Genomic DNA, 26,293 nt, shown 5'->3' on the forward strand with positions numbered 1-26,293 from the left:
TCTCATTTTTTGAAACAATCACTTCCACCATGCTTTAGATCACATAGTTCTGCATTGTCCCCTAATTGTTGTTTTACTTCCCTAGCCATTAATTTATTTATTCACCAGACATTTGTTAATCATCTGCTAGATGTAATGAATAGTCTATGCTAGGTACTGGAAGCAATACAGGCTGTCTCCAAACTCTTAGTGCAGTTTTGAATCATTAAAATTATAGACCTAAAATGCCTCCAGTCGTTGGACTAGTTCACAGTTTTGCCAATAGCATATTAATGTACTTATTTTCCCACATCCCCTCCAAGATTTGTCATTTTCCTTTTCTAGTGTCTTAGTCAATCTGATGTCAATCTTAGAGTTTTCATTTGTATTTTTTAATTTCTAGTTATTTAGAGCATTTTTATGTGACAATTGATAGCTTTCAATTCTTTTTTTTTTTTTTTTTTTCTGAAAACTGATTGTTTATGTCCATTACTAATTTATCTCCTGGGGAATGGCTCTTATTTTGATCAATTTGGTTCAGTTCCCTCTATAGCTGAGAAATGAAACTTGGTAAAAGAAATTGCTGCCAAGATTTTTTCCCAATTTCCTGCCTTTTAATTTTAGCTGCACTGATTTTTTTTTGTACAAAAACTTTAAAGTATTAAGTAATCAAAGTTATCTATTTTATCCCCTGCAAACTTTTCTATATCTTGTTTGATTATGAATTCTTCCCCATCCATAAATTTGATATGTAATTTCTTCCGGGTCCACTTATTTGCTTATGATTTCATCCTTTTTATCTAAATCATATACTCATTTTGAGCTTATCTTAATATATTATGTGAAATATTGGTCTGTGCCTAGTTTTGATCAGACTATTTTCTGTTTTTCCCAGCAGTTTTAATCAAACAGTCAATTCTTGCCCAATAGCTGGGACCTTTGTGTTTATCAGGCACTGGGTTGCTCTGTTTTGTTTCTTATTGTGTTCCATTGATCAAGCACTGTGATTCTTATTCAGAACCAAAATATTTTGATGATTCCCAATTAGTATAGTTTGAGAACTTGTTAGGTTCTTACTAAGTGCTAAGGTGGTACTTAACAATTCTCTAGTTCACACCTTTGGTTCCTGCCTTTAAGGGGAGTTTACCCCTTTGAACTTCTGAGGAGGAGTTTACATATGAAAAGGAGTTTACACAACCTTTAAAAGGAGCAAGTTCATTGGTTGAAGTAATTTTCCCATATGCCCTTGAGTTCTCACACGCCCCTTCTCTGGGAGGATAAAAGAGACAACTTTGGGCCTGGAGAAGTGAGTCTACTCAGGGCCAGAGTTGGGGCAGCACTCTGGAGGAAGAAGGATCGAGTCTGGGATTGAGTTGAGACAGCAGGTCTCCTCCCAGATAGTGATTGGCAGTTTCTGGAGACAACAGAACATTACAAGAACTGATGCTGCTAGCCTTCCATCATTTTTTATTGATTCCCTTGATATTTTTGACCTTTTCTTCCTCCAGATCAATTTTATTATTTTTTTCTAACTATAAAATAATTCCTTCATAATTTGACTGGCAAGGCACTGAATAAGTAAATTAATTTAGTATAATCATTTTAATTATATTCTTCATCTACTCAAAAGCAATTAATATTGCTCTAATTATTTAGATCTATTTTTATTTGTGAAAAGTTTTGTAATGGTATTCATATAGTTTTTGTGTGTGTGTTGTCAGGTAGACTCACAGGTATTTTATACTGGTTGTTGTTATTTTAAATTGAACTTTTCTTTCTATCTCTCGCTGAATTTTGTTTGTAACATATAGAAATGTTGATGATTTATGTGGATTTATTTTATATCCTGTAACTTTCCTGAACCTGCTAATTATTTCAGTTCCTTTTTTAGTTGACTCTCTTGATTATTCTAAATAAACCATCATATCTGGAAAGGATGATAGTTTTGTTTCTTCATTACTTATGTATATTCCTTCAATTTCTTTTTCTTGTCTTATTACTATTGTTAGCATTTCTGGTGCATTTCTGGGTACAGTTTGTCCCCATTACATATAATCTTAAGGTACTACTTAGCATTGTGTTTTAATAGGTACGAATATCTTGAAATAATCATATGACTTTTGTCTTTGATATTGATTTTGGTTAATTATTCTCATAGCTTTATGAGAAGCTAATCCTTTCTACTAACGCTTAAAAATGCACTAATACTTTAGGGGCACTCTGTATAATGATAAATAAGAGCCTGCCCTGATGAAGTTTGCAATCTAACATTCATTAAACCCCTAAAAGAAAGATCTCTTTCATGCTATCAGCTGTGCTAGGACTAGGACACACTGATTTTTATAGAGTTGATTTGTCCTAGAAAGGTATGGGACTTCAAAGGTCCAATAATAGGGATTAATTGTTAGTTTGTTTAAATTCTACTTTGGTCAGGTCCTTAACAAAATTTGACACCCACCCCCCCCAAGAAATACAAGAATGTAAGATCCCAATTGCAAATAGTTCCATTCATTAATAACCTAAGGACCTGTAATCCAGGGGCAACTTTTTTATTCTTAAGCAGTCAGCTTGTTTATATAAACAAAAGATAATTGCAGCTTTATTCTTGGTCTTTCCTGCTAGAAGGGCTTATTACTGTCAGTAGATAAAGGACAGAGGCCTCTTGTCTGAATCTTGGCTAGGATTTTATCTGTGTTTTAGCTCAATTAAAGCTAGAGTTTCCTTCCTAAGGACAGAACTGACCCTCTGTCCTCTTGGAGGGGTTATTATCTGAATTTTGATATTTCTAGATAACTGCTACCATGTGAAGGCTTTTAAGAAAAACAGACCTGTGATTTCATCATTGTGGGGAGCTCTCAGTAGAAGAGCAACACTGTCTCTGAAACTTTGTCAGACAATTGCCAGAGGCATCCAGGCTCCCATAGTTTGTTATTATCTGAGGCAGGATATACATTTGAAACTTAGTAATGCAGAGGTCAGTTCTCTATCCACTGCACAATATTGCCTCCTGAACAAGATAGTTCCAAAAGACGAAGTAAAGTTTTCCTGTGCAGAATTTTGAATTAGTCCCTTTGCTGAACCAAGAGGCTTCTCCATGCCTCATTGACTTCTCAAAGATTGTACCAAAGATCTTGCTAAAATGGAATCACTTTGTGTTATAGTGATGCAGGATTCACAGGTTATCCAAAGGTCAGCCTAGATGAGTTTTGAGAGGCTCATTACCAGAAAGCTGGCTACCAGGGGATGATTTGATTTTGTGTTTTAGCTATAGCAAACCATGAAAACTCTCTGCTAAGGCAAGATAATTGGGTTTCATATTAGTGGAGACAGTAGTCATGTTAATGAAGCACAGTACATTGATTCTGAAGCCAGAGGACTTGAGTTCATATCCTGACTTTGATACTTCCTTCAAGACATTGAGCAGGTCATTTAACTTTCATGAGTCTCAATTTATTTATCTGTAACGTGATATTATATTAGATGGTCTCTGAGTTCTCCTCCAGCTGTTGATTGATGATCCCATGACTGATCTTTTGAAGTTGCTCTGTTATATTGTAAGATTATAAATTAATTTAGGGTGCTGCTCAAGATATCACGAACTGTGTTTTGTGAATCAGTCTACCAATACCGATTTTCAACTGGAAAAAGCTTCCATAGTTTTTGATGGATTTTAGTGAGATTTGGAATGTAGACAGAGGTTACAAAAATAAATGTGTTTTACAAATTTATGGCTTATTTCCATCACACAATTTTTATTACACAATTTTAATTGCATTTATGAACTATAATGATGCCTTTTAATTTTTCAGTGGCTGCACTAAATGTTTTATAAAAACCATGTGACTAAAAATCCCTGGACCAGCATGCCTAAACACAGTGGCTGCTGCTGGTCATATTATCTGTCTGCTATTTTTCTCTCTGTTCACAAGCGTCAAGGATTATTTGAAGTTGTCTTTGATAATATCTTTAAAAAATTATATGGGAGACTTTTATTACTTTGGTTTTTATTCTCAGACTGCTTATAACAAAATGAAGGGCCTTCTATTCTCCTTTTGCCCTTTTAACTCAGTAAACTCCCAAAGGAAAGTTTTCTCATCTGGATTTCTGCCAATACTCCTTTGGTTAATTTTCCATTGCCACTACCTGAGACAAAAAGGGGGAAATTTTTCTTTTGGAGACTGTACCTCCAATTTTATGGCCTTTGCCTTGTTTCTATATTCCCAGAGGTATCCTTAGCCCACTTGGTCTTTCTTGGAAGCCCCTCCTTCCCCACCAGCTTCAAAGTCACATTTCAGTCTGAGACTATTACATAGTGTCTTAAATATACATTCTTAGTACATTAAAGCCAGCCACTAATCCCAACCTAGGAATATTGAAGTATAATAATCCCTTCATATTATTTCCTACGTATAAGACTACACAATTACATTCTATCGCTTCTGCCTTCTCCCTTATATGGGGTCAGCCATCACTCAGCAGTCACTATTTGAGTGGAATCTATGGTTAGCACAACAGGGTCAGAGACCCACAGATTTAGAGCTGCAAGGGACCTTGGAGATTACCTAGTATAACCCCTTCATTTTACAGATAAGGACACTGAGGCGCAAAGAGATTAAATGATTTGTTTGAGGTCATATAGCTAGTATGTGACAGGGCTTGAGTTTGAACCTATTACCTCTCACTCCAAATCCATCACTCTTTATGGTATACCAGATATACTATAGTAAGGTGATAAATTTAGTTATCTTTGTAGATGGCTAAGAGTGAATTTTCTTTTACTTTCCATTTTATAGTTTTCTTAATGTCCTGGAATCTTGAATTTAGTTCCATAGTAAAATCTCTGAATTTAGGAATTAAAAAGGATCTTTAAATTAGTGGATCTAGTCCAATCCAAATAATGGCTTTTACAAGATTCCCAATCAGTAGTTGTCTAGTCTAATTATCTCAAGAAAATCTTCTTGACTTGTTGTTGAGTCATTTCAGTTGTATCTTACTCCTTGTGATACCATTTGGAATTTTCTTGGTAAAGATACTGGAATGGTTTGCCATTTCTTTTCCAGATTATTTTTACAGATGAGGAAACTAAGGCAAATAGGGTTTAGTGATTCACCCAGGATCACAGAGTTAGCACCTGAGGTCAGTTTTGGAATGTCTTCCTGACTACATGTCCAACACTCTTATGCAGTGCTACTGCACTAGATCAAATCAGGGGAACTGGGCTCCTATAATATGCAAAGGTACCTTCCTGGTTACAGAAAGGAATATGACTTTCTGCCTCTCTGATTCTTGCCAAATCCTGAGACTTCTAGATGAACTAAGAGGTTTTCTTGGTTTAACTAGGAGCAGCTCAATAGGAAAATTACTGGTTGGAATTTTGGAATTTTAAGATAAAAAGTGATGTTATCCCAGGAGGCATCTAGATGCATGGTAGATAGAACCCTGGTTGGAATCAGGGAAACCAACGTTTGAATCCTGCCTTAGACCCTTACTGGCTCTATCTGTAAGCTCTGATGCTCTTTGCATATATGAGGTGACTGTTATATTTTCCTCCCCACCTTTTTGTTTTGTCTTTTGGGAAGTAAGTTATTGTAAGGGCCCTTTAAATGGGCGGACACAGTGCATCGGGAGATTGAGGCCCAGAAGTAATTTCTGTGGATATTAGGACTGCCCTTGGGCGGGATCCTGGCCATATTGAGATAGTTTTGTAATGGGTGACTCTCTCGCTGATTGGCTGTGTGTGTGACCTCACAGGCCCTATGTAAGCCCACTGCAGGCAGCAACCGCCCTTTTTAACCTCGTGCTGTTCACCCTGGCTCCTAGCCTGGGTGGCCAAGCCAAGATGGGTAGCCGAAAGAGGTAAGGATTTTGGTAGTGAACACGTGGGTCTTCTGACCAGGTGTTCACTTGGGAACCAACAAGTCAGGGCATCAGCTAGGGCATTATGTGAGTAGGTATAATAAAGGCTTTTAAGATTACATGTGGTTGTTCTTGAGTGCGCTACCGGTTACTAAGCTATAGATTCAAGAGATTGTGGCCAGAGACCTTAGAAGGCCTCAGAGGAGGCGAGCCGGGTAGAGCTCACACTGCAAAGGACAGTGGTCAAAGGTACTCTGGTGGGTCTAGGACAGATTAGTAATTGTAACTGCCAGGAGAGCACGTTACAAGTTATACTGTTCTGTTATTGTCAATTTGTGCAAATCAGTGTGGTCTGTTTAAAATTGAAAGTACTTTTTATCTGTGGAATGGTTATCTAAAGTTCTATTGACAGCATTCTCCTACCAAATTAGAAACTATCTATGCTTTTGATAGAGAATTTGGCCAAAGGAATCTTTTAAGAAGGTATAGAAACTGTAAGATGTCATTGTGCTTATTTTTTTTTTTTCATCTATAGTATAATGAGAAGTCATTTCCTGTCACCATTTCCCGCTTCTAAAGCTTCTCTTGCTATTTGATAAGGAAACATATGATAAGAGCTAGCCACAAATAATGAGATTTCTTTTATTGAGCCATTGGTGATTATTTTATTATCTAATCACATGATTAGAAAATCCATTCTTATCAGAAAGAACACACAAATGAAGAAATATGGCTTTGGCTCTTCTTTCAGAGAAACAGAAGCAAGTTTAGGTTGGGATCTTAATTCCCTCAAAAAATAAGATGACATTTCAAACTCTTGTGCCAGCAGGATTTTTCTATGGTTGATCAGGCACAGTCAGTGAGGAGTAATGCAGCTCCAGTGGGTATTTGTCCTACCAGAATCCCACATTTCTAGGTGTGGAATGTACTGTGTTTTAAAGAAAGATTAGCCTTGCTTGACTTAGAGCAGGAGGGCAGAATTAGGAATAATGGGAAAGTTGCAAAGAGGCATTTTTTTTTTTTTTAAAACAGAAAAGTTTACACTTGATATGTATAAATATTTCCTAACAGTTTGTTCATTATTGTTGTTGTTGAGTTGTTTTTCAGTCACATCCTACTCTTTATGACCCCGATTTGGAGTTTTCTTAGTAGTCTAGGTCAGCAACATTTTTGTTCTTCCAGCCATTGGTTGGAATAGTGTGGTTTATCTAGTAAACAGAATGCTTGCCTAGGAGTTGTTACCATGGGGTATGAAATGCCAGCGTTGTAAGGGGTATCAGAGCACTTTGGAGCTGGAAAGGATGTTAGGGAGCATTCAGTCAGGGATTCTTATTCACTTTTTGTTTCATGAACTCTGTTAGCAGACTGATGAAGACTGTGGGTCCCTTCTCAGAATAATGTTTTTAGGTACAGAGCATAATTTTGGATTATAAGAGAAGCCAATTATGTTGAAATTTAGTTATCAAAAATTTTTTTTTAAGTTTATGAACTCTGAATTGAGAATCTCTGATCTGAAGCCAAATAACCCTGTTATTTCACAAAAACAGGAACCAAGAGGAATGCTATTTCTTGTGATGTTATCTCAATGCACAAGCAGGTAAAGAAGGATAGTGCAAAGAAAATTAAATGATTCCTTGGGGATTTTCCAGAAATACATGCATGATAGCATTTTGTATGATCTTCAAATCATTAAACTGGTTAAAATATCCTTATTTTCTCAATCTTTAAAATGGGAGGGTGAGGGCTGAAATCCACCCACCATTTTCTACCTGCCCATGGATTGGGAATTGTTTGATTTGAGAAGGATGGATAATAGAAAGAAAGTAGGGACGAGATGACTACTGTTGTCCTTCTTTCTCCCCGTTTCTTCTTCTCTCCCTCTTCTTTTTCCTCCTCTTCCTCCTTCTTCCTTTCTTTCCCTCTCCCATTTCTCTCTGCCTTTCTCTCTCCCATTTCTCTCCATCTTTCTCTCTTCTCATTCCTCTCTCTTCCTCTTCTCTTTCTTCTCTCTCTCTCTATTCTTTCTGCTCTCTCCTCTCTGTCCCGCTTATGTCATTCAGCTTAAAACATGAACCAGAAAAAGAACTTAATTAGTTTTCCAGCCTGGAAAGGTCCTCTGGGTTTTGCATTAGACATCTGAAATTGTAAATATGCCTCCCACTGATACATTTCTCAGATTTAAGTAAAGACATTTCAGGATGGAACCTCTCAAAGTTAAGAGCTTTATAATAAAGACTAGAGGAAAAGGAAAGGTGAGTCAAAATTTTCTTTTGGCAACCATACTGACCACTTGTTCATAATGTTCTCTGACTCTCCAGCTGCCAATATTATATTAACTACCAAATTTAGTGGCCTTTTTCTCACTCTTTATCCTTTTTGATTTCTCTGTAGTATTTAGCAGTAGTGATCAGAATTTTCTTCTGGATACCTTCTGTTCTCTGGGTTTTTATGCTGCTGATCTCTCCTGGTTTTCATTTTCCCTGTCTGCCTGTTCTTTCTTTGTCTCCTTTGCTGACTCATCACATCATACTCCCTAACTGTGGATATTTCCCAATGATCTGCCACCTTCTTTCTCTTCTCTCTCGCTATTCTTTCAGTGACCTCATCAGCTCTATACAGGTGACTCCTTTATTTAGTCATCTAACCCCAGTTTCCCCTTATGTTTCAGTCCTTTATCACCAATTGTGTAATAAATACTCTTTCTATTCTATTATTACTACCCAACAAACTCCAGTGGCTCTCTATTGCTTCTAGAATAAAATATAACCTACTCTGTTTGGTTTTTAAATGGTTTTATGGACTGTCCCTAACATCTCTTTCCAGCATTGTTATACACTATTTATCTTTCCACATTCTATCTGGCTGCCACATTTTCCATCCCTGTGTCTTTACTCTGATTGTTCATCTCTAATGCTCAGATTACACTTTTTTCTATTTTCTTCCTCAGAAAATCCCTCTTTCTTTAAAATATGATTGAAGTACTACAAAGCCTCTCCTAATCCCCCAACTGCCATTGGCCTTCTTCTGTATCTACAATGTATTATGTGTGTGTGTGTGTGTGTGTGTGTGTGTGTGTGTAATATATATATATATATATTATTGTATGTATAATATATGCACATATTGTCACTCTATATAAAAGAGAGACATTGTTTTATTCATTATATTTCGATTCCTAGTGTGTAATATAGTACCTGAAATATAGGAGATGTTTAATAAATGATTATTGATTAATGGATCTGTTGAGTTACATGCCTCTTAGAAGAGGCTAGAGAAGAGAGAACAATCTATAACCAGAGGAACAATATGAATAAGTCATGATGGAAGGAGCAAATGGGGACCTGGCTTGGCAAGAACCAAAGATGTATATTGAGGAGAAAAAGGAGGTAGTAAAGTTTCAGATCCATTTTGGGAGCCTTGAATGCCAGACCAAGAAGCTGGAATTTTATTCTCTAGGGAATAAGTTCTAGAAAAGTAGACTCGCATGATCAGAGCTGTTCCTAAGATAAATCTGGCAAACTGAGTAGGTTAGATTTGAAATGTGGAAAGACCGGTGGTAGAAAGAGTTGAGAAATGATTGTATCTAGTGAATTTTCAGCAGAGATATGCAATCTGTGTATGTGGTAGAGTAGAAAGATTGTTGCATTTGTAGTCAGAAGTCCTGAGTTTAAATTCAAAATAAGCCATCTCTCTGATCTTCTCTGAGCATCAGCTTCTTCATCAGTAAAATTTGAGAGTTGAATTTGATATGCTCTAAGGTTCTTCCAAACTTAGACTTATGATCTCATGGATGCTTTGGGCAAAACTCCAAACATTTCTTCTCTCCATCTCTGAATTCCCTCGGCATCAATTATCCCAGTGGGATAATATAATTTCTTCCACTACTACTGGATAGCACTTAAGTGCCTTCCCTTGAATCCACTTCTGATTCTTAGTTTCTCAAACAACAGTCAAAAAAAAAAAAACTCCAGAAAAATCTCATAATTTTCTTCCTATTTATCCCAATTATGACTTTAATAGAGATTCCACAAACCCCTTTCGGATAAGACTGTTTCTTCTTTCATTGCTAAGGCTGATTTCCTTTGGAGAAAACCACCAGATTTGCTGGACATATCCTGTGATAAATTCCTTTCTTGCTGCCTCCAAACACAACCGAGTCTTCCCATTCTCTTTTTTTTTCTATGTTCCAACCAAAATTTATTTATGAATGCTGAAATTTGAACTTCACATAATTTTCATATCATGAAATTTTTTTATCTATTAAAATGATTCTTAGCTCACAGATATATTAGATTTGGCCTATTGACTGTAGTTTGCTGATCACTGGCTTTGACTGTCCCCCTTCCCTAGAATGTACTACTTCTTCACCTTTGCCTTTTCTCCTTTCAAAGCAGTTTATATGCTATCTTTAATAGGAAGCTACATATATCCCCATTCTTGAAAAATAATTTTTCACTTGCTCTGCTGCCTATGCTAACTGTCATCTAATATCTCTCTTCTTTTCAACTAACTTCTTTTTAGAAATTTCATTAATTCTTTTATTTTTTTCTGGTTATACATGTATATTAACTTTTAACATACACATTTCTTTACGAATCATGTTGGGAGAGAAAAATCAGAACAAAAGGGAAAAATTACAAGAGAAAAAACAAATGGAAAAAAGTGGACAAAGCATTTGTTGACACATTCAAATTCCATAGTTCTCATTTGCAGATGCTATTTTCTATCCAAAGTTTATTGGGATTTTAGCTAACTTCTTTGAGAAATCTGTCTACATGAGGGTGACTATATTTTCTCTATTCACTTGCTTTTAAGCCTTTTTTTTTTTAAGTTTTGTTTTCCGAATTCATAATTGAACTGAAACTGTCTTTTCCAAGTTACCTATGATCCCTTGTTTTCCAAATCTAATGACCTTTTATAAGTACTCATTCTTCTGACCTCTCTGCAAAGTTGATACTGTTAATCACTTTCTTCTCTTGGATAACCTCTCCCCTTTAGTTTTTTGTGACACAAGTCTTTCCCAGTTTCTTTTTTTCTATCAGACCATTCTTTCCTGAATCTTCATCTAAGCCATGCGCCCTTATTGTGAGTCTTTCTACAGGTTCTGTCCTGGGTCTTTTCTTTTTCATGCTATCTCTCTTGATCTTTTTAGCTTCTATAGGTCCAGTTATCATATCTATACACAATTATCAGATCTATAATCCAGCTCCAGTTTCTCTACTGAGCTTCACTGTCATGTATCACCAACCACTTTTTGAACATGGTGAACCACTCAGTCTGTTTTCTCTCTAGCCTTTTTCTCTTCTAGATTTCCCTCTTAAACCATTTGGGAACATCCTAATGTAGTTCCATATTCTGTTGGAAATCCAAAAGATACTCGATCTTATCAGTTATCAATTCATTTTTCTTTGCCTTATCTATATATTCATTTAGCTGATCTGAGGATCATATTTCCTTTTGTTATTAATATCTTTCCTATTAATTAACTGCTTGTATTCAAGGTCTTTAACTGAGTTTATTTCTTATTTTCTCCTCCTTCCCCCCACCACTTCCCCCAGGTGGCAGTTAGACCAATACATGTTAAATGTTAAATACAATATATGAATACATATCCATACAGTTATTTTGCTGCACAAGAAGAATTGGACTTTGAAATAAGATAAAATTAACCTGAGAAGGAAATAAAAAAGCAAGCCGATAAAAACAGAGAGATTGGAAATGCTATGTGGTTACACTCATCTCCCAGAGTTTTTTCTCTGGGTGTAGCTTGTTCTATTCATTATTGAACAAATGGAACTGATTTGGTGCATCTCATTGTTGAAGAGAGCACGTCCATCAGAATTGATCATCATATAGTATTGTTGTTGAAGTATATAATGATCTTCTGGTCCTACTTATTTCACTCAGCATCAGTTCATGTACAGCTTGTATATCCTTGCCAGATTGTGGTAGCCTATGGGGAAAGATCTGCTGAATTAGGGATTATTAGCCTTTTGTGGTGTTAGTTCATTGAGTTTTCTCATTTAGTTTCTAAGCATCTTAGAGTGACAACTGAAATAGCTTTAATTTTTGCCGAAAAGTCCTGTTTTGAAGAGGATTATAGAAAGTGTCCAGTCCTTCTTGATCATGGGATTCAAAAGTAATTCCCAATTACTAACAAGGGCACCACCATACTCTTAATCATCCAGGTTTACAAGCTCATGCTCATCCTAAATTCCTATACATATTTAACCTATTGTAAAATCTTGGGGCTTTTTTACCCTTTATAGGAACATCTCTCATTAACATATCTTTCTCTCCACTCACACAAGATCCTCATTACCTCTCATCAAGACTATTGTGTCAGCCTCCTAAGTTGTCTTTTTGTCTCAACTCTTTCTTTGTTTTAATCCATCCTTCACTCGGTTGCCAATGTGAATTTCCCAAAACTATGAGACCAGGATTTCACCCCACTACTTTCAATTCAATAAACTTCTCTGGCTATCTGCTAGCTCCAAGATCAAATATTGTTGTTTTTTCAGTCGTGTTCAACTCTTTTAACTCATTTGGGGTTTTCTTGACAAAGATACTAAAGTGATTTACCAATTCCTTGTCCATCTTGTCCATATGAGAAAACCAAGGAAAAGTGGACAAAGTGACTTGTCCATTGTCACACACCTATGAAGTATCTGAGATCAGATTTGAACTCAGGAAAATGAGTCTTTGTGACTCCAGGCTCAGCACTGTAGCACTTCTTCTGCAAGAGACCTTTTCTTTTTTCCTTCTCCCCCTTCAGCTGCTAGTACCTTTCCTTGGAGATTCTCTTTCATCCACTTTGTATTTATTGGTATGCAAATAGTTATTTACACATTTTTTTCCTCATTAGAATATAAGCTCCTTGGAGTCAGGAACAATGTTTTTTGCTTTATATCTAGTCATAGTAAGCATTTCTTGAATGTTTGTTTACCAATTTATCAAGAGTGGAAAGAATGAATTTGTGTTTGGAAGTCCCTAAGAATTTAAGGAGATTTAACAAGAATGTCAGAGAATGCATGATCCTTAACCATGTATATCCTCTGAAATACAGGAACTACTTGTTTTTATTTGTTAGTTTGTTTTATTAAATTTTGTGGGTATTTTTTTCAAGTAATGGCAATTAATTTTCTTTCCCTCTAGCATGGGGGGAGGAATAAACTAAAAATATTCATACTCGAACAAAATAAATTCCTACAATTGACTATATCCAAAACATAAATTTCTTTTTTTTTTAATTTATTAAAGCTTTTTATTTTTCAGAAAATATGTGCAGACAATTCTTCAACATTAGCCCTTACAAAACCTTGTGTTCCAATTTTCTCCCCTTCTCCCATGCCCTCCTCTAGGTGGCAAGTAGTCCAATATATGTTAAATATGATAGAAATATATGTTAAATCCAATATATACATACATATTTATACAATTATTGTGCCGCACAAGAAAAATCAAATCAAACCAGTAAAAAAGAAGCAAAATAAAATTCAAGCAAACAACAAAAAGGATGAAAACGCTGTGTTGTGAACCACACTCAGTTTCCACGGTTCTCTCTCTGGGTGTAGATGGCTCTCTTCATCACTAAACAATTGGAATTGGTTCGAATCATCTCATTGTTGAAGAGAGCCACGTCCATCAGAATTAATCATCATATAGTCTTGTTGTTTCCCTGTACAATGATCTCCTGGTTCTGTTCATTTCACTCAGCATCAGTTCATGTAAGTCTCTCCAGGCCTTTCTGAAATCATCCTGCTGCTCATTTCTTACAGAACAATAATATTCCATAACATTCATATACCACAATTTACCCAACCATTCTCCAATTGATGGGCATCATTCAATTTCCAGTTTCTAGCCACTACAAAAAGGACTGCCACAAACATTTTTGCACATGTGAGTCCCTTTCCCTTCTCTAATATCTCTTTGGGATACAGGCCCAGTAGAAACACTGCTGGATCAAAGGGTATGAACAGCAAAATGTAAATTTTTAAATCTACATCTTGGACGCATTGCCAATCTGTCATAAGGTTGGTACCAATGAAATTATTACTTAAATGATCAATATCTCTATGGATAAAGGGAAATGACACATTTTCCCCAAGTGAACCAGAATGACATATCTAATTAACACTCACAAGTTAAAGAAGGGGATATTATACATTTAGAAGACTGGTTGTCTTTATTGTGGCACATTTGAGGTCCAGCCTGAGGCTTACCTCTTCAATGGATTTTTTACTGACTTCTTTAGATGCTCTTCTTTGAAGTCCACAGCTCCATAGCATATGTAGTCTGACTGTCTCAGATGGTCAGGCACGTTCTCAGGGATCAGAACTAAGGCAAGGAATATACTGCCAAATTCTGTGTTTGACAAGTTATCTCAAGCTGTGATGCTCAATAATGGGCAAAGGAAGCACGTAGGAACATTGGCAACTTCTGCTACACAATTACTTCCAAATCCCAGTATCCCCTGAGTTACACAGTAGCAAAGGTGTCCTCTGAGTATTCACGATCAAGGAGATGCAGAAGTATACAGTTGGGGTCCAGCTGCCCTGTTTTGAGGAGACCTGAGCATGAAATCTCAGACTAAGCTTTTTATACAAAGGAACATAAATCAGAACAAAGCTATCAATCAGCTCCCAGCATTGATGAATGAGCCAGGAGGGATGAAGGGATCAAAGCTGTACAAATCACCACAAAGGAATCAAGTGCAGTAACACCTGGATGATTTAAACACAGGAATAAAGGGCAAGGCAAGCAATAATTCAAAACATCCCAAGAGTGATATTCTGGCACAAACAGATTGCCAGGACCCATCCCTCCCCCCACCAAGGTCTGTGCAGGGTGAAGTCTCTGGCTCTGTGGGCACACAATGTAGCACTTAATTATAACCTGGCTGTAACTGTTTCATATGTATCAGCCTTGGATTCTCTCAGTCAGAAACCACTGCCACCTCTTTTCCTTTTATCCTTTCTAATATTAAGTACATGAGGCAGCTAGGGGGCACCGTAGTTGCACAGAGTGCTGAGACTGGAGTCAGGAAGACTATTTTCCTAAATTTAATCTAGCTGTGTGACCCTGGGCAAGTCACTGAATCCTGCCTGCCTCAGTTTCCTCATCTGTAAAATGAGCTGGAGAAAGAAATGGCAAATGCTCCAGTATCTTTGCCAAGAAAACCCCAGATTGATTCTTAAAGAGACTTAAATAACTAAACAACAATAATACTAAGCACAAGCTATATAGCCTGACATAGGTACTCATAAATTTCACTAATAATGATGGCTAATACGTCTGTATTCTTCTTTACCCATCCACATGTTTTGGGGTTTTTTATTTTGTTTTTTATAGGCAATACATTCAGCACTTTGGCGGGCCTGGTTTTTGATTGGACAATAGTAAAGGACACGGAAGCTGATGGTTTCTCCGACTCTCATAATGCTCTCAGGTAAACATTCTTTGCATGTTTTCCTTTTTTTTAAAGAGAGAAAGTAAATCTTATTTTATCACAGTTAAACATTAAACTAATGTTGCCAAATTGATCTCCAGCAATAAGGATATTATTGGATGAATTTATTTTATTCTCTTCTTGAGAGTATTTTGACACAATTTGCTTTGCTGAGAATCCACTGAGATCAATTTTCAGAAAAATGTTGTCTTTACTTAGTTGACTTTTATATATGAAATTTAAAAAAATCTTTCTTATTGCTGATGTCTTCTCTCTGAGCATGTGCTCTAATTTATCTTCTTTTTATCTTGTTAATGCAATTGTTTGTATGTTGTCTTCCCTCATTAGACTGTAAGCTCTTTGAGGAAGGGACTGTACTGATTTTTTTGTGCGTAGTGCTTAGCACAGTACCTGGCACATGGTGAGCAAATCATTACAGATCACTGATGGGCACTTGTATAATGCTTTAAAATTGCAAACACTGAAACATGGTGTCTCCTTCAAAAATAATTTTGTTGATTTTACATCATGATAGGATTACTATTTAAATTTTGAGGGTGCCTTAAAAGTACAAGTTTGGTCCTTAACATAGTCCAGAAATTTATTTGCTTATTTTTATTGTTTATTTGTTTATTTTTAGGGTTAAAATAGTGTTAATTTATCCAAAATATGGTTTACTGGATAACTGTCTTTAGAAAAAGCCTCATAGAAAACTCTCCCTTTTCCACATCTGGTTGGTAAAATTTCCCAGGTGCTGATGCCCAATCTTGGGCCATTGGTGAATTCTCTTTCTCTTCTGGCATCAGAGACTTCTGTAGCCAAGGATGTTGGTCTGTCTTGAGCTCAGTGCCCAGCCTTCTGTTACCTAGAGACATGAAGTCTAGAGGGAAGAGAGAGCCAAGCAAGAGAAACTTGAGCTTGAATCCCACTTCTTGATACTCATTGTACAATCTAATGATATCTGTTTTTACCCTTACAAGCTTTTCATGAGACTTAAATGAAATAATGTGTATAAAATGCTGCACAAATGTCAAAGTGCTAGGTAAATGCCAGTTATTAAGTGATATTATTTCCATATTATATGAGTAAATGCCACCAAGCAGATACTCAAAGCACCATTATCCACTCTCTCTCTATTCCCTTCATACACATTCAAAAGTTCAAATGTGCTTTGTAGAGATTTGTATTTGTTTTTCTTGTTGAGTTGTTCCAATCATGTCCAACTCTTCCTTTGGAGTTTTCTTGGCAAAGATATTGGGATAACCAGGACATAAAGTTTGCCGAGATTGCACAAATAATAAAGGGCCTTGCCAGATTGAAATTGTGCTTATTTTCTCTTCATCACCCTCTCATTTATTTAAACAGCATGAGGAAGGATGCTCCATGCATCCTTTGTCCTTACTCTTTACTGCTGAGACTTTCCCTCCCCAAAGAAGTTCATTTTCATTGTGTCTATATTTTGCATATAATTAAATTTGTAAATGTTGTCTCTCCCTTTAAAATGTGAGTTTATTTTTCTCTTTGCATTCCATGCTCCATTGTTTTAACATGTAATTGGAGGGAAATAAAATATTATGAATATAAATATGTATATGTATACATACATATATATATATAAAATTAAAGAGAAAAATAAATTACAAAAAACTTATTTTAAAAAACTGTATATTGAGTGATAGATTTCAATTGGAAAGGAGCTGCTAGGGATAAGATTGTGACTTTGGTCCCATTAGGGAATCATGGGAATGGAGGTTTAGAGCTGGAAAACATCCTGAAGGCCAACCTCTTAATTTTATAGATGAGCAAACTGAGGCTCAAAGAAATTATGACTTCCCCACAGTTACACGCCAATAAATATTTGTCTCAGGTAGTAGTTGGAGTTTTCCTGATTCCAAGCACATAATTCTCTCCAGCGTGCATTCAGTTGCCTGGTCAATTTTTATAAATGAATGAGTAAATGAGTGAAAAAAAGAATGAATGTTTATTATGTTCCATTCACTATCCCAAGTGTTATATACACAGATATATTTTTGTATTTGAAGGCTTTGATGGAAGACTTAGAATGCATGATCATCAGATTTGTGGGTGTCCCAAAGCCATTAGGAAAGGAATGCTGAATTTGGATTCAAAGAAATTAAGTTTGTGTCTCAGCTCTGTTACTTTCTACCCATGAAATTTTGGGACAATTACTTTACCTTTTAGGTCCTCTGTTTTTTTCATCAGAGAGATTTCTAAGGTCCCTTCTGGCTTTAAATTCTGTGATCTGAGCTACCACACCAGATGATAAAATTAGGATCTCAAACTATATAAATTGGCACTGTTTTTTAAAATTAATGTTTGCACAGAACATTAGGGATAGAATAGCTCCCTCCAGCTTATAATCAAAAATAAAATGCAGAAGTAACAGGATGACCTGGTCATGGCAGTGATGATAGTCAGGGATAAATGTGTTGTGCTTTTGAGATTTAAAAAGAAAAATAAGTATAGGGTGGGAAAGGTAAGAGTATAGTTGGTTAAAGGATACTAACTACTTGTAAATTTTTGTTGTCCATTCAAAGGAAGTAAAATAAGTGATTCATGGGTTCATTAGTGTGCTGCTGATAATCCTTATGTTCAGTGGCTGATTTCTCAGACATTTATTTGGATGGCCAAATTTAATTTTCAGCCATTGAAGTCTGCTGGTCAGTGACAAAAATAGGAATTCTCTTAACTTAGTTGACATTATTGGTGGTATTTCAGTAAGCTCTATTTCATTAAATGAAACTTCTTGTATTGTTTCTTTAATTACCCTTTACAAGCCTAACACATCACCCTCACAATTGGCTGGTACTCAAGGATGGTTTTTGTAGCCATGACTTTTGATTTGCCTAGACCCTTTTCTAGCATCTGTGATGTCTTTTGTGTCGACACATGTCTCGCATATGTCTCTTGGGGATGCTTTCTCCAATCTATATGTCTTTCCATTGTTCAAAGAGAGAGTTGTTTTACAACTCCCTCTGTTTATCTGAACAATTTTGGTGGGACAGCACTTTTTCCATATGCCTTGGGCTCTTGTCCCAACTTGATGGGCTTTCTAAGTTGAAAAGCACTTAAACCCTGGATCTAGAAGATAACTAACTTCAAGATATGAGAAATATGAGAACATTCTAAAATACATTTTTTGCTGTTTGAAGAGAATGAAACATATTTTTAGAGAAAGCATTTTGATTTTTAGTAAAACCAAGTAAGAAAGCAAATGATATCAAAAAACTAAACAACCTTCATGAGAATAAAAATGTGTTTAAGTGAATGCTCTTGTTGTATGGGTAAAATCTTCAAATTGAATGTTAATCTTTTACCATAAGTGATGTACTGCATGTATAAATTTAGACACACCTTGGAATTTATAAATGTCTTTATGTACTTTAAAGAATGTTGACTGAATATTGCATTACCTTTTCTTATGTTCTAGTCTCCTGAGTCTATAAAATGTCATTTCCGTTCCAGGATCCTCAAGTTTTTAGAATCTACTTATATACCTCCTTCCTATATATCAGAGATGGAGAAAGTGGCCAAGCAAGGAGACACAATTTTAGTGTCTGGAATGAAGACAGGGAGTTCCAAGCTGAAAGCACGGATTCAAGAAGTGGTGTATAAGGTAGTATTAGATGGTGATTCTTAATAACCCCCAAGATAAAGAGAAAAAATGTTTAGATGAGTGTGTTACAGGCATCTGAGGATATTTTCAAAACAAAATTCCTCGAACTATATAGTAACACTTTCCACTTCAATATTTCATAACAAAAAAACTTCAGAAGATGGTTTAAAGTTTTTCTTGATACTTAAAAAAAGTCAGTATCATTGTTCAATAGCCGCACATCCCCAGTGAAATTTCTTTTGTTAAAAGCAATCATGAAGCAACACACACTGACAAATTGATTGTCTAATGGCATATGTCTCATTGTGCACCTCTAGTGCAGTGCCTTTCCACCAAAAGGCAGGCAAGGGGTTATGTTTCTTCACCAGTCCTTTAAAGATAAGATTAGACATTGTAGTCATTGTAGTTCATTTGAGATTTGGTGAGTTTTTTTCATATTGTTTCCTTTGTAGTCATTTTGTACTTTTTTGCTTTGCTTATTTCACTCTTCATCAGTTCATACAAGTCTTCCCAAGTTTCTCAATTTCCTTAATATTATTTCTTATGGTGAAGTAATTTAACATAACTTTCATGTCCTACAAATGGTTCAGCCACTCAGTGGACAGCATTTTGGTTTATATAGGACCTTTTCTTCTTTTTTGACCACTCTGGGCTCAATGCCCAGTAATGGGTTCACTGGGTAAAGGGATATGAATAGTTTAATCCTTTTTCAAGTTTAGTTGTGAATTATTTTACATAATGATTGGATAATGTCATAGCTCCATTAACTATATGCTGTTTTTCCATGGCCCCTCCAATATAAACTATTTCAATCTTCTATCTTCTTTACCAATTTTCTGAGTGTGAATTAAAACTTTAGGGTTGGTTTAGTTGGCATTTCTTTTGTCATTTATAGTTTAGAATATTGTTTTCTTGTGGTTGTTAACCACAAGAATTTTCCTTCTGAAAACTATTTCTTTGTTCAAAGCTTTTGACCATGTATCAATGAAGTCTTTTGACCACTTACCAATCAATTCTTCATCCTTTCTATTAGTATCCATTTCATCTTTATCTTGGATATCAGACCTCTATCAGAGAGATTTAATGCAGTTATTTTCTCAAGAGGTAAAGTTCTGAAGCTATGACATGGAAGTTGATGGAAGGTAAAGAATTACATATCTGAGCCCTCTCTTCACCATAAAATGCCATTCATTCACATTCTTGTTTCATTGAGAATAGCTGAGAGGAACTGTGCCAACAGCTTGTCAAGAGGTTGGGATTTTTTGCCTCAAAATTGTTTCTCTGAGACATAGTCAAATGATTTAGGGTTCCTAGTTATTTATATTCCAGGATTCCCCTGCCTGACACCTACTACCCAGATTGTGGAGACCACTCTTTCTCTTTCTTTTTTGGTTCCTGACCTACAACTTTTCCAATGAAAAATCAGCTCACTTCTGAGTTGATTTCATAGGGCTATTGAATGGAGGGCTGATCACCTGCTTGATCACCCCCTCCTGCCCCAATCAACCTTACTTAGAAATACATTTCATCTCATTAGCTTCTCATCTCTAAAGGTGTGTGATCAAAGAGCCAATAGCAAAGTGTGCTTAACTGCTAGGCTGGCACCCTTCCCAGTTCTTATGTGAATTTATGCTGTTTTATTTCTTTGTAATCTAAAGTAACTGTATTTCCATTTTCACCACAGTAATGAAATTGCCCTTTCTGGTTAGCACAATCTATTTGCCAGGTTCTTTGGGCATATCTTTTTAACAGGAAGATTTTTGCATTTCATTTGCGTTCCTTAATTTTGTAACTTAACCAACCAAGAAAGTGATACCCATTTACATTTAGCTCATCTGATTCACTTTATGTACCAGTTAAGTAGATTATTAGAAGCATTGAAAGTTTTGTGGGAAATAAATGTGCTAACTTAGATTGGCATAGTTTTAATAATAATGATCATGCACATAGTATACGCCTCATACTCTGAGTGTAGATGATTTTAACTATTACCATCCCCACTTGACAGAGAAGGAAAAAGAAGAACAGAGAGGTTTTGTGATTTGTCAATGGTTACATAGCACAAAAGTGTCTCGAATCTTTGCTACTTTTTATTCAGCAAAAATTGAGAATTTATGCATCCAACACTTGCATGGTCTTAATCTGTCCAGAGGGATGAGAAAAGAAAGTATAAAGCAGAATGTGGTGCAGATAAACAACCAAGTACTAAAATAAATTGACCAAGTCTGTCCACTAAGTGTTTCATTTTCTCTAGTCAAATAAAGAAGCATTTATTAAGTGTTTGCTATATGCTACGCAGTGTGCAGGGGACTAGAGATACAAAGATAACAGTCCTTGCCTACATGGAGCTTATAGTCTAAAAAGGAAGACTGCATTCAAGCAACTATTTATAAAGAAGATCTGGTCCAACCATTCTGGGACACAATTTGAAATCATGCTAAGAAACTGACTAAAATGTTCATGCTATTTGTCCTAATGATTTATCTCTGTGTTTAGACCTTCAAGGACATCACATCTAGATCCCATACATACCAAGATATGGATACCAGAATTTTCTGAAATAGGAAAGGACCAAAAAGAAAGCAAATGCCCATTAGTTGGGGAATGGCTAAAAAACCATTAGATTGTGAATTCCTTCAGGGCAGCACTTTCTTTTGCCAGCATTTAGCACAGTGCCTGGCATATAATAGGGTGCTCAATAAATATTTAATGATTGATTTAAATTGTGATATATGGACATAATGGAATTTTACTGTACTATAAGAATTGATGGAGGCTGTCTTTGCAGGCTTCTCACTAGTCTTGATGTTCTTTTTCATAGAGTCATACACAGATTTAGAGCTGATAATGGCCTTAGAGGAAATGGAGTACAATCCCTTCATTTTACAAATGAAGGAACTGAGGCTGAGAAAGGATGAGTTAACCGGGAACTAATGTCTGTGATAGAATTTGAACACAGGTTTCCCTAACTTCAGGCAGCTGGGTGTTGCAATGGTTTACTATGCAGACATTTATTAGCTGTGTGACTCAGACAAGTCACTTTACTCCATCTCAGGTTCCTTATCTATAAGATGAGCTAGAGAAGGAAATGGCAAACCACTCTTGTATTTTTGTCAAAATAACCCAAATGGGGTCAGACTGAAATCACTAAATTCCCTGTCTCCAAGTACTACACTATGCAGTCTATCATCTTATGAGGTTATTTATCCTTTGTTTAGCACAGTTCCTGGCACATGGTAAGCATTTAATAAATGCTTATCTATTTGACTTGGCTTTTGTGTTCTTAATTTCTGGACATGTATTTAGTTAATACATGTTAAAAACAAAGTGATGAAAACATCCCTTTATTTAAAATCATCTATTAAAACAATTTCATACATACAGTGAATAAAGCATTTAGTCTCAAATCTCCTGTCTTTGCAGTGGACCATTCCCTTATGATAGATGGAATTGGCCAAGAGAATATGTGTTGGTAAGGCTTTCATGCAAAAAGTTGTACTTACCATTTATGCTTCAGGTGCTGGGAATTTCATGATAGAACTAATTGGAAGATGCCAGGCCATTGGAAAAAAGTTGCAAGAAATTTTCTCAATTTGTTGCTTGGTTGGATTTCATCTTGCTAGAGCAGGAGTAGAAAACCTCTCAATTTAATTTCAACCATCTAAAGGAGCAAGTAGCAGGAAGTGCTCTTCTCAGTGAATCAAAGTATCGTCACTCTACAGAAGTCTGATTTATTCTATCTATGTGTTTATCCTTCATTTTCTCTAGTGCTTTTGCCTTCTCTTTATCTTGGGCAGAGTTTGACTATCTCTATCCATTCCCTCAAATTGTTTCCTTTCTTTTTCTCTCCTTATTTCCTTCTCTCTTTCTTCCTTGACCTTCTGTCTCTTTTCCTTGATTGTATAAAATAGAAAATTGAAGTCTACCTGTCTGTCTTTTGGCTTTGTCTCTCTCTTGTTATTTGTAATCTATCTTTTGAATGAAGAGAAAACAAGAACACCCCCTCCCCCAAATGACTTAGAAACCTCATTAGTAGAGTTTCTACTCTAGAAATATGGTCAAATCCTATTTCTGATCCATTCAAAGGGACAGTCTGTTATGTTTTGTTATATTCAGTAGGGATTAGAAGTCTATTTGTTATGTGGAAATTGTTGCAGTGACATCTGCTGCAATAGACTTTGACACAGTTCCTTTGGGGGTTCTGTACCAGCTGTTTGAGAGTTGGGGTTTTTACAGCAAGAATTACAATTATTGTGTATTAACCCTGTTTTTTATTTTCCCTTAACTTCCCCATCCTGATAGCAAGATTTAAATATGCCTTACACCCATAAATTCTCTCTTTTCCTTTCTTCATTTGAAGAATGTCCATCCTGCAGAAGTCAGGCTGCTAATTTTGGAGAACATCCTTCTGAACCCAGCTTATGATATTTATCTGCTGGTGGGGACCTCTATTCACTACAAAGTCCAGAAAATCAGGCAAGGAAAAATTACAGGTGAGTTTTGCTTAACTCTATTCTCTTTTCAAAAATTTCAATGAACAAAAATAAATTTTCTCTGCTTCCTATTCTTACCCCATGAGAAAGAGGGGAAGATTTTGTAGGGAATAGGGAAAGATAATGAGTTTTCTTTTGGACATGTTGAATTTAAATGTCCAAGAGGCAGTTGATGATGTGGAACTGTAACTCAGGAGAGAGGTGAGAGCTGGATATATGCACCTAGGTATTACTTGTATAAAAGTAAGACTTGAACCTGTGAGGACTGAGAAGATCATCAAGTGAAATAATATAGTGGGAAAAGATAGAGGAATCAGGACAGAGCCTTAAGGGATACCCACAGTTAGTGAATGTGGTCTATGATGAATAGCTAGCAAAGGAGATTAATAAGGAGCAGTCAGACAGGTAGGACAGACATCAGAAGAATACAATGTCACAAAGATTCAGAAAGAAAAGAGTATATAGAAGAACCAGGAGAAAAGAGAATCCCAAAAATCTAGAGAAGAAAGAATATATAGGGAAAACTAGTGGTCAACAGTGTCAAAGGTTGTAGAGAGGCCAAAAAGGATTAAGATTGAAATGAAGGAGTCAAGATAAATTGGAGATAACCCTAAGGAAGTCATTGGCAGAGAGAGTATCAGTGAATCAATAATCAATAGTATCAGTTCTCTACAGGGGTTTCCAAAAGGAGTTAAATAAGCAGTTGGATTCGGAAATTAATAGGTTATTTGTTACCTCAAATAGAGGAATTTTGATAGAGTGAGGGGAATGGACAGATGGGGAGATATCAGTGACACACATGAAAGAGTTAGCTTTGGCAAGAAGCACTATCATTTTCTAAGCCAAAGGGGAAGGAAGAAGCAATGGGAAGATCTAGAGAACCTTTAACATATGCAGTAGAAGAGCTGATTGAATTAGACCTTGAGCTCATCCTTTGGGAGTGAAGGTAGATGGGGTATGAAGTTTGGGGACTTACTGCAGATCATGTTGGATGATAAGGAGTTGGCAAAAGATTAATCATAGTATTACTTTGCAGAAATCAGGGAGCAAATGAAGTTCAAGGAAACTGATTTTGGGAAAGCCCTTATACCTAGATTACCTCTCTTTAAATTTGATGTTTCAAGATATGTAAGAAGAAGGAGGAATTAAAATATTTACAAAATTTGTTTTTGCCATAGGCTTTACACTTATGAAAACAAGTTTGTTTTAAGGAAGTTGAAAAAAGCTAGAGCTATATACTGGTTTTAAATTATTTTGCTTTTTTGAATAGAAGGAGCAGCTGTTCTCCTCTAGTAAAGTTGGTATTTGATCTCACTATATTATGGGGTCCTATTGGGATGGTTTATGTGTGTTCGTACACATACAGATGGTGGAAATTGCCTGTTAGCCTTTGTCCATTACCTTTGCTTGTTTGGTGCTCCCTGGGAATCTTTGTTATTAAAATTTTAAAGACCATAAAGTAATTAGAAGTCTGGAATGAAATTTTAAAGAAACCTATGGTTTCTTTAAACCTGTGGTCAGACTTTGGATATGCAAGAGTATTTATACAGCCATGGGTTCTGTTTTAATTTCTTTTTCTTGCTATACCAAGTAATATTTAAGAAATTATATTCCATTTTAAAATTCTATATTGAAGCTGATGGAATGTAGTTAAATTTATTGAGCTGGAGCCTTTCAGTGCCCAGGTTTTCCTCAGTTTGTTTTAATTTTGTACTCTAGGTAATGAGGTAAAGAAATAATGGTAAGAGAACTGAGTGAGAGTTTCATTGATTCAGTATAGTTTTATTCTCACAAGTAGAAAAAAGCTCAAAGCAAGTACCTTATAGATAATGTATTGTTAATGTTGTCCATGATTTTTGTTTATGGAGGACAGCATACTTTATTTAGGGAGTTGTTGTTTTAGTGACCATATCTCTATAAAGTTGTACATAGGTTATAAAACTAAAGACTGAGCCACATGGTTCTCATTGTCATTATGGTAGGGCAGGGAGTAAAGAACAGCAGGACAAAAGGCAGGGTATGCAGACTACTTCAGGTGGCTCCCATTGAGCTGTGTCTTGTGAGCTCCCCTACCACAAGTCCTTAGTATATCTCTATACATTGGTCAGCTTCTTCAAAGAAGGCTGCCATGTTTGTTTTGGAGTTAACAGGTTCTGATTTATGTAAGTTTGGAGAAAGGGTGTGAAAGTAAAGTGGGCTAGGAGCTTCTTGTTGGTGTGGGATTGGCCAGGTATCAGTAACCCAGAATGGTCCGTGACATTTTATATTATCTCCTGGTTGGTCCTCTTTAGGGAATTGTAAACAGGGAATTGGATTTGTATCCCTAAATTGCTGTGGGTGTGTTTCTGGTCATGCTTCTAGGAAGCCAATATATATCTGAATCCAGGATGCCTTCCCTTGTAATGATAAATTTGTTAGGATCAGCATGAGCTCTGTCTAGTCATATTCCCTTGCTCTAGTGATTTGCCCTTCAAATTATATCAAGAATACCTGGCTTTCACAAATAAATGCTTCCTATAGATCCACTTCCTTATCTGTAAAATGAAAAAAATGGGCTAGATAGATCCTTCTAAATCTAAAATTCTGTAATAATTATTTTTGTGATGGCTTATGAAAACCAGCATTTAAATATACTGTAAGAAAATATTATTTAAAGGGATTTTTACTGAATTCTTTTGTTGAGTAAAGGAACCTTTTGTGAAGAAATTTATCATTGGCTGAATGAATGTAGTAAACTCAAACTTTCATAAAATTGGTCTTTCATCCAACTGAGGACACAGGTGAAGTGCACAGTCCCCAGCCTCCCATACACAAGAGTTGCAGCTAGCTTCTGTGATCAGTCATCGAGCATCTTAAGATCACAAATTCAGAGCTGGA

At 36.0% G+C, this 26,293-nt stretch overlaps 1 protein-coding gene across 3 annotated transcripts in view; it reads left to right on the top strand.

Annotated features, from left to right (window-relative positions):
* The window catches only part of NUP210 (nucleoporin 210), a 151,600-nt gene that overhangs the window by 30,747 nt on the left and 94,560 nt on the right, over positions 1-26,293 (top strand). For all 3 annotated transcript variants that reach the window (XM_074283676.1, XM_074283675.1, XM_074283677.1), the window contains exons 4-6: positions 15,190-15,286; positions 18,773-18,923; positions 23,284-23,416. In XM_074283676.1, the coding sequence (XP_074139777.1) occupies positions 15,190-15,286; positions 18,773-18,923; positions 23,284-23,416 (381 nt within the window). The remainder of the gene's footprint in view (positions 1-15,189; positions 15,287-18,772; positions 18,924-23,283; positions 23,417-26,293) is intronic.

This window comes from Sminthopsis crassicaudata, chromosome 1 (assembly GCF_048593235.1).
Source record: "Sminthopsis crassicaudata isolate SCR6 chromosome 1, ASM4859323v1, whole genome shotgun sequence".
NCBI lineage: Eukaryota > Metazoa > Chordata > Mammalia > Dasyuromorphia > Dasyuridae > Sminthopsis > Sminthopsis crassicaudata.